Here is a 9,859-nt window from a genome sequence, read left to right as displayed (position 1 = left end):
GTGGACATGGTGGCAGGGATGGAGGTTATGCATGGGCACAGCAACATGGACTTCCACTCACCAAGGCTGACTTGGCCACTGCCACTGCTGAGTGCTCCATTTGCCAGCAGCAGAAACCAACATTAAGTCCAAGATATGGGACCATTCCTCGGGGAGATCAACCAGCAACTTGGTGGCAGGTTGATTACATAGGACCACTTCCGTCATGGAGGGGACAGCGTTTTGTTCTTACTGGAATAGACACCTACTCTGGATATGGATTTGCCTTCCCTGCATGCGATGCTTCTACCAAAACTACGATTCGTGGACTTACACAATACCTCATCCACTGACATGGCATCCCACATAGCAATGCTTCAGATCAAGGAATTCACTTCACAGCAAATGCAGTGTGGCAATGGGCCCATTCCCATGGAATCCACCAGTCGTATCATGTTCCTCATCATCCTGAAGCTGCTGGCTTGAAAGAACGATGGAATGGGCTCCTAAAGACACAATTACGGTGCCACCTAGGTGGCAACAACTTGCAGGGCTGGGGCAATGTTCTCCAGGAAGCTGTATATGCTCTAAACCAGTGGCCAATATATGGTGCTGTGTCTCCAATACCCAGAATTCATGGGTCCAGGAACCAAGGGGTGGAAGCTACAGTGGAACCATTCACTATTACTCCTAGTGATCCACTTGCAGCATTTTTGCTTCTTGTCCCAGCAACCCTGTGTTCCTCAGGCCTGGAGGTCCTGGTCCCAAAGGAAGGAACTCTCCCACCCGGAAACACAGCACGGATTCTACTGAACTGGCAGCTGAGAATGCCCCCTGGCCACTTTGGGCTTCTTATGCCTTTGGATCAACAGATCAGGAAGGGTGTCACTGTACTGAGTGGTGTGATTGATCCTGATTAGCAAGGAGAAATTGGACTGGTGTTACATAATGGAGGTAAAGAAGAATATGCCTTGAATCCAGGAGATCCCATAGGCCGACTCTTAGTGCTACCATGCCCTGTGATTAAAGTAAATGGTAAATTACAGCAACCCAATCCTGACAGGACTTACAATGACCCGGACCATCAGGAATGAAGGTCTGGGTCACCTCACCAGGCAAAAAACCACAGCCAGCTGAGGTACTTGCTGAGGGCAAAGGTAATACAGAATGGGTAGTAGAAGGAGGTAGTTCTACCTATCAATTACGACCACGCGATCAATTGCAAAACCGAGGTTTGTAATTGTCAGTGTATTTTCTTTTTATGTGCCTATTGCACACCTTTCCTTTGTTCAGGTATGATATATCAGATACAATTGGACTCAGTGTGTTTTCATTCATATGTATGATAGATGATTTATGATAAGTATAAGTGTGATTTCATCAATGTCCAGAAATCATATAATTATATATGGCTAGAGAATTTTGTACAGGTGCCAGGTTGGCATGGGGTGGATTGAGGTAGTTAGTTTATCGGCCTGGCTGATAAACACATGTGGGATTAATTGAAGGGCGGAGAGATAAATGGCTCGGTGAGCCTCACCTTTCTTGTCTCTCGCTCTTTGATTATCAGACCAGTGTGCGGCTGCCTTGCTTATTCTGTGCCCCAATTTGCAAGCTACACTACCTGTTGGACACCTGACCTGCGGACTGTGTTGCTGTAATTTGAGGCTCCTTTAAGGCCTGCTTCACCACACAATTGAAATTTACATCTCTTGAGCTGGAGACTGACTTGGTGACCTGCCTTGCTGTTTGCTGCCTGTGCCGGGATAGCCTGAATCTCTCTACAGAGGACTACCTGGCAGCCCTCAACACTTGAAGGACTGCCAGTGTCTCACAACTGTCTAACACATTTGAATTGTACTGAGCCATTTTTACTGCTTGATAATTTAACTATTTCTTGTATTATATATCTAACTATCTGCATACCTGCTTTATAATTTACCTGATTATTTCTTGTGTTATCTATCTATCTAAATATATATTTATAAAATTATTAGCAATCTGGTTTTATCTCTCTAGAGAACCCTGTCTAACACAGGTTCCCAAGGTGGCAGGGATTCCATCATGGGGGAGCAAAGCTGTGCATTTGGTTTCTAAGAAAAAAGAGGAGGCAACCTCAGGGGAGAAAGGATGGTCACTGGAGGGGCTGCAGGGATCTGCCACTGGCCCAAGCTCGGGCACACCTCATTTATTGCACTTCCCAGGTAGGGAGGGTGTGGTTTTTAATTTTTTTTAATGTTTAACAAACATTAAAAACTCTGTGTGGAACGAGTCTGTGAGTGATATTTCTTTTCTAACAGCAAGCACTCTAACTTCACGTCTGTCACATTTTGGTAATTCTCATGATATTTACAAATTTTCCTCAAGCTATTGCACACTTAAGAGGCTACGATATAGTATAAGCATAATTTTTATATGCACTGGGAAACCAAATAATTTGTGTGACCCCCTCTTGCCCCCTCCCCGCTTGACTGTGATGTCGCTAGGCTGTGGTGGCCTGTAATATTGCCAAGACATGCCAAATTGTCAAATAAAATCAGATGAACTGGGGATTAGAACTTTAACATTTTTTGGTGGGGGGAACACAGTTCAATCATTAGATTTATGAAGTATTTTTTTTCTTAAAATAGTAACTTTATAGTGGAGCATCTGAAAGATAACGCCTGAACCAAGTGATTAAGGTTGACATAACCAATAAGACATAGCATTCATTTTTTTTTACCCTGACTGTCCTATAGTGTTACCCTAAGTGTGATAAGTAGGTTTGTTGTGCCAACATGGCCAATGAACACATGTGAGATTGTTTGCAGGGCAGAGAGACAAATAGCTCAGCGAGCCTCGCTTCGCTCTCTCTTGCAGCTGCCTTGTTCGTTTATTGCCTCAATTTGCAAGCTACACTATTTGTAGGACGCCTACCCATGGACTGTGTCTTGTAACTCGAGGTTCCTTCAAGACCTGCTTCACCATGCTAGTGGAAGGTACATCTCTTGAGCTGAGGGCTGAGGACTCTCAGACCGTCATCTGGCTGACTGTTGGTGACCTGCTTGCTGTTTGCTGCCTGTGGCCGGATAACCTGAATTGCTCCATGGAGGACTACCCCGTGGCGCACAAGACTTGAAGGACTGCCGGTGTACTAGCTGTCCCATGGAAGTGAGTTGCACTGACCCATGTGTACTGCTTTATTGATTAATTAACTGTTTATTCTTTTCTATCTCTATCTCTCTATCGATCAATCGATCGATCTAGCTATCGAATTCTATACAAAATTATTAGTGTTCTGGTTTTATTTCTCTAGAGAACCCTGTCTAACACGCTAAGTTGGCACTGACTGGATGTCAGTGAGTTTGGTTTGGGATATGATGCATCAAGAAGGACATGTCACTCTGTGGCATTCTGATCAAAGGAGCATAAAGCTTAAACCCAAATCAAGAGATGCTCTCTAAAATACTCATCCATGTCAAGGTCGTGAAGAACAAGGTCAGGGCACTGTGAGCGATGTGAGCAAACTCAGGAAAAGTGCCAACATGCGATCTGAGCAGAAAAGGCCACCAGTGGCAGAAAAATGGGATGTGGATACAAATAAAGTCCGCTGTTCAATTACATCCCACCAGTGTTGATTTCTTAGTTTTGATCACTGTGCGATGGTCATATGAGACGTTAACGTTGGGTGAAGGGTATACGGGAATTCTTTGTGCTACTCTTGCAACAAAAAGGAGTACTAGAGCTGTATTTCATTTATTGACAACGGACCACTTACACCCACGGTTCTTTGGACCACTGCTGCTCCCGTGCAAGATCACTCCCATTACACAGATGCCAAGACAGAGGCTCTGAGGGTTCAGGTCCCCACACTGCACTTCTCATTCTCCTGCACAATTGCATCAGAGGTGAGTTGGTCAGAGACAAACCCAGTGCACACGATAAGAATCTCAGGCAAACCATGGACATTTTATTAGGCAAGGAAGGGAGTTAGCAAAAAAGACATTGATTTCAGGCAGAGAATCTCCAACGAGACCATCCCAGCGATCCATTGGTGACGCTGTTGATAAAACACAAGCTGACATTTACTGAGTGCTCCAGGTGGGCCAGGCCCATTCAAGAGAGAAGTGAAACAAGGATCTGCCTTTGGACCCAACCTTAGAAAAGGCCCAGCTTCAACGACTCAGATTTGCACAGATTGAGTACTCCCATTTCCAGAAGTTCAAAAACCTCCTTTCTTATCTAAATGAGAAAAAAACAGGGGGTGGGGGGGAGAGGTATGATCAACAAAAGATGGTCTTGATAAATGAATCCAACCCTCTAGAAACCTTGTTATTTCTGTAGCCAATGTGACTGGAATAAAGAAGGGCAAAAGTTCTAAACCATATTTGATGCACAGGTAACAGTTACATAAGCCAAGAAGGAGGTACTACATAAACATCAGTTTCGGTATTGCCCTTCTGTTTGCCGTCATTAAAAAGAAAACCCCTACAGAAGGGATTTCAAGGTACCTAAAGTGCGCTTTCTATAACCTAGACTATATACCATATTTCAATGTAGTATTTTTATATGCTTTCTGATGGCTGCTAATAATGACATCATGCTTGGTCAACTAGAGGGGGAGAGAAAAAGAGGAAGGCCTTCGACAAGATGGATGGACACAGTGGCTGCAACATGGGCTCAAACATGAGAACAATTGTGAGGATGGTGCAGGGTCAGCCAGTGTTTCACTCCGTTGACCATAGTGGGGTCTCGATGAGTTCAAACCAACTCGCTGGCACCAACCAATGATGACAACAATGATATCTACATAATAAAGACAATTTTGGGTCACAAACAAGATAAAAAAAACAAACTGTTTCTATCTATTATTGTAATGAGAAAAGTAATGGAGGATTACTTAGTTTTAACAGGATAACTGAAATCAGCAAGCATAGCTTCATCTACCTAACATCAAGTGGTTAAACCAATTTAAAAAACTAGTCATTTCAGGTGGACATATGTGTAGACTAAAGAGGTGGTTTCAAGAAGTTGGTGAAAAATTCAATTATCTCTGGATTCCGTTTGTCTCTGAACTTTCTGAAGCCCTCTTGTGTAGGGAACTAAGCAAATTATCTTTTAACCTGCACCAATGTCCGATATGCCACCCTGATTAATTATCAGCCTTGGCTATCCTGAGGTTGTATAGTTTTATATGACAAATCCATTCATTCAGCATGTTTGAAAGCATTATTTCCAAGCTTCTTGAATAGTTACTGCCCTTATTGATTCCAGGTCGGTGATTGGCAGCCATGTTTATTACTGTGCAAACCCTTCTCTCTCCAACAGGGGGACTGGAAAGTCAGCTCCAGAATGACCCAGCATGGTGGGTGGAAAAGCAGTGTTTCACATCATGGTCATAACAGATGTTCTTGCATCTGTGAGCTAATACCATGTTCACAAAGGCACTCACTCCTTCACTTTTAATTCACCGAGACACTGAAAAATGTCCCCACTGCACAAAAATCCAAATAGTTGTCTAAATTAAATAGGTTTTGGGGGAATATGGCGATGTGGACCATACACAAGGCAGTTTGTGTCCTTCCAAAGAGTTCATGTGTAAGGCTGAAGCAAAAAAGAAAGAGGGTCATTTTTGAAAAGAAAGAGCAAATGTGCCCAGTTTTCCAAGTTTTCTTCCTTCTCAAAAGTACAGATGATCTATAGTGAAGCAGAGGTCAATGGCCGTTTAATACAGAAGCAAAGGCAATTGCTATCAAACACGTGGAGAGAACCTGACAGTTATGTGCTAGGGGCTGAGGCCCCCCATAATTGTTACCTCAGAGTTAAGATAGAAATCACTTCAAAAGCTAGAATGTGCTGGCTTCCCATGTCAAAGGCTTTATTACTGCCTTCGAACTCAAGTTCACATGGGGGAGGGGGGTAAGACACAAATGATTAAGGGCAATTTCTGGGTAGACAGTACCTCGGGAATGTCCATCAGTCTCCTCAACTTCTGATCTCGCCAATTCCAGTCAAAAACCAGAAACTTTAAGGGGTTCAAATTTAGGCGACCTGAAAGAGGCAGGGAGAGAGCTGCTGTAGGAAAGGCCTCATGGCCTAAGCTTCTTAAACGATCTTCTATTCTCCTGGTGGCTTTGCCTCCCTGGCTATTCTACCCACCCCCCACCCCCCCAACTCATCTCAGCACGTGGCCCTGGCCTGATGGGAAGCAAATGCAGTGCTCAGAGACTTGCTCTCCCAACAACCCTATCAGTGGTTCTGAAGACAGCAGACAAACTGCTCCTGCTAAGCTTCGATTTCCTGAAGCTCAAAGAGGGTGAAGTCTTGCTCTTGACAGTGATTTGATAAGATAGCGCCTGCAGCCTTGGGTGGTGGTTCTTCAGAGGGATGAAGCCCATTGGGGTTGCCTTGACTCCGAGGCAGCGAGGAGGCCGAAGGATGGGAACAGGGGTGGGTGGGGGGAAGTGACTAATTTTAGGCAGAAGGGGGAGTTCAAATGAAGAGGCTCCAGTCAAAGTCAGCCACTCTGGATGAGACTGGTCAGTCAATTAAGGACTCTCTTTTCCTCATCTGTCTAGAAGGCAAATGTGGACTGTGAGGGCAGGAGGGGGACCTCACACATGGTCTGGTCCTCACTGCGCTCGTTTTCCCATTCCTCGTGCTCTTCCCCGTCTTGAGCACACCCACATCACCCATGGACACGGTGGCAGAACTCTTCCTCTACTGCAGAAATGCCCCACTACTTTGTGCTGTGGTTGCTTTAGGATTTTCCTCGCTACCCGCAAATACTCACTCATGCTTTTACAAATTGCAATGTCTCGTATTTTCAACTCTGTTTTCAAAATTAAAACCAAAATGATGAATTGAGAAAGACAATGGGTTGAGAGCCTTCCCTTAAAACTAATTTCCTGCCAGTGGGAAGCAAATAAGTACAGCTTCTCTGAAAGACAATGAAGCATAGTAGAAGGAGAGTTTTAGTGTGCTTCTTGCTTGATAAAATAGCTTCCCTTCTAGGACATAGCCCAAGAAAAACAGCAGATGCAAAGATGATCATTTGTTGTGGCAAAAGATGGAGATAACTGAAATATCCTACCATAATAGAATTGTAACAAATAACATAACTTTGTAGTAGAATATCATGAAGTTGTTACATATGAAAATGATATAGTATGCCATGGAAATTTCTCCTGAGCTATATTAAATTAAAAAAAGAGGTAAGTAGTACAGTATTAAGATACAGAGTATAATCTCTGCTTTATAAAAATGCATAGAAAAAAGACAAAAATGAAATATATTTAAGGATTACCTAACAAGGGATTATCTCTAAAGTTCATTTTTGAAGGCTCTATAGTCTTCATTACGATATTAAAACAACACAATTTTGCTTAGGTACAGCCCCCAATGCCCTAGATGTCTTTGGCTTATATGAAATATGTGGTGTAGTAGTTATGCACGGGACTACTAACTGCAGCGTGAAACCACCATCCCATTCCAAGTGAGAAAGAATGGGCTTTCTATTTTGCTAGGGTCGCTATGAGTTGGCATCCACTCCATGGCAGTGAGTTTTGTTTTTCATTCATAAGTCATCAACCACTACATAGATGGAGCTATAGGCCGTTGGTTTCAATTTACTAGCTCTCCAGCTTCTAGAGTGCCCAGACTGTTGCCTTTGGGTATAGTTTAATAGCTGTGATATATGTGCTTAAAAGAATATGAAACCACCTATCCAACCTGAGTCAGAAAGTAAAAGTTATTTTAACTAATAATACCCCAAACCCCCACAACTCTTAAAGCATTTTTTTTTTACCTATATGAAGTAAGCCTTCACATTTAATTCTGAACTCTGAAGAAATCTAACTTCAACATTCTAGCTAGTCTCATTTCCTTTCTCCATTGGTGTCTTTTAAATAAAGAGAAGAGTGGCCCTGTGGCAGGTGACACAACCATTTGGATTTTGGGACGGGGAGAAGTGACTCCTTAGGCTAAGAATAGTAAGGGAAGCAGGAGCAAGCTGAGTCCACCTGTGGTCTCATCCAGTGCCCAGTCAGTCTTTAACCACTCTGTCTCATGGAAGGATGATGGGTTTCTTTGATCTGGTCTTTATCTGTCAGTGCCTGGCTATATCCACGCAACCTACTTCAAAACTCCTCAGCTTATTTGCAGGGTTCTTCCCCTTCATAGTCTGACTTGTTTTTCCCCCCAGTTGGATCACCTGCTACTATAGCTCACAGAATTGAGTCAAGCCAGAAAATTGGGTTCTATATATTATCATTGTTTTTCAGATAAAGAACTAGGCTTTACAGAGTTACCTAACTTGCTGCCAAGGTCCACACAGCCAGTCAGCGGTGGATTTGAATGGATAAGTTTAAGTCCATAACAGGGACACTTAACCTCAACATCAAGGGGCTCTAGTGGGGCTGCTGGAGGTTAGGTGGTGGGCTGCTAACTCCATGGTCAGCCGTTTAAACCCATCAGCTGCTCCATGGAGAGAGAGGAGGCTGTCTGCTCCTGTTAAGATTTACAGCTTCCGAGACTGTAGGGAGAAGTTTTGTCTGCCCTGTCATATACAGTGGCTGAGTCAGAATCAACTCTGATGGAGTGGGTTTTGGTTTCTGGGACCTCAAATGTCTATTAACTGTCTAGTCTAAATATGCCATGCACATTGGCTTTCTCCTTTCTGAATGCTTTCCTCAAAAAAAAAAAAAAAGAAAGAAAAGAAAAACATATTGTAGAGAAGCGGGGGTGTGGTGGGGGGGGGGGGGGGGGGGGGGGGGGGGGGGGGGGGGGGGGGGGGGGCGCGGGGAGATAGACAACAGATTCAACAACAACTGGAGTGTACATGCTCCAGTCTAGCCAGAACTGAAAGGCAGGATTGGGGTCATGATAGTTGAGGTGAGGGACCTTAAGGGACCAGAGGAATACTGTGTGTTTCATTGGAGCTAAACTGCACCCTGGATGACGCATTCCTTCCTTGTGATCCTTCTGTGAGAGGCTGTCCCATTGTCTACAGATGGGCTTTGGGTCTCTGCTCCAGCCCCCCTCATTCTTAACAATCTGTTTTTTTGTTTGTTCATTTTGAGTCTTCTGGTGCCTGTTACCTGATCCTGTACACACCTCAAGATCACACAGGCTGGTGTGCTTCTTCCATGTGGCCTTGTTGCTTCTCTGCTACATAACTGCTTGTTTAACTTCAAGCTTTTAATACCCCCAGACACTATATCTTTTGATAGCCGGCCACCATCAGCTTTCTTTGCCATATTTGCTTGTGTACCCACTTTGTCTTCAGCAATTGTGCCAGGAGGGTGAGCATCACAGAATACCAAGTTGTTAGAACAAAGTGTTCTTTCATTGAGAGAGGGCTTGAGCAGAGGCCCAAAGCCTGTTCACAATCTCATTTTATTACCATATAAATATATGTACATCTGCCTGTCTATTTTAATCCTCCTCAATGTCAAACACCAATGAAAGATCTTCTACCTCTGAAAAGCCTTACCTTCAGATTGTAGCCACCAAAAAGCCTCGCTCTCTCATTTCCAGTCCTTTAAGTTTTATAAAGAATTCCATCAGTTGACCTCCCTCTGAATCCAATACTTCTAGGTGCAAGTATTTCTTGCTTGTTCCATGACAAAAATTTCTTCCCTGGCCTTTTAAATATTCATGGTGGGCTTTTCTTTCTTAGTCATTATTTGTATTTTTATCTCTTTGTTATTATTTTACCCTTACCATCATATTTTCTTTTTGTTTTTATTGTTTCAGTTGAGTTTTTCAGTTTGTAAAGAACAGAAGGAGTAGATGCATAGGGATAAGAAAAGTTGCAAGATTCCATGCTGCTCACCCTCCCGACACAATCGCTGAAGACAAAGCGGGTGCATAAGCAAATGTGGTGAAGAAAGCTGATGGT

At 43.5% G+C, this 9,859-nt stretch overlaps 1 protein-coding gene across 1 annotated transcript in view; it reads right to left on the bottom strand.

Annotated features, from left to right (window-relative positions):
* Positions 1-3,906: 3,906 nt before the first annotated feature.
* Positions 3,907-9,859, bottom strand: part of CMSS1 (cms1 ribosomal small subunit homolog) — a 477,754-nt gene continuing 471,801 nt past the window's right edge. Inside the window, exons 9-10 of the mRNA XM_045286233.1 lie at positions 5,921-6,009; positions 3,907-4,200 (exon numbers count right to left, since the gene is read on the bottom strand). Of these exons, the coding sequence (XP_045142168.1) occupies positions 4,117-4,200; positions 5,921-6,009 (173 nt within the window). The 3' untranslated portion in view covers positions 3,907-4,116. The remainder of the gene's footprint in view (positions 4,201-5,920; positions 6,010-9,859) is intronic.

This window comes from Echinops telfairi, unplaced genomic scaffold (genome assembly GCF_000313985.2).
Source record: "Echinops telfairi isolate 266 unplaced genomic scaffold, ASM31398v2 ScPeMD7_6;HRSCAF=24_1, whole genome shotgun sequence".
NCBI lineage: Eukaryota > Metazoa > Chordata > Mammalia > Afrosoricida > Tenrecidae > Echinops > Echinops telfairi.
Note: the sequence above shows the minus strand (reverse complement) of the source record. Positions and strands in the feature narration are given on the sequence as shown.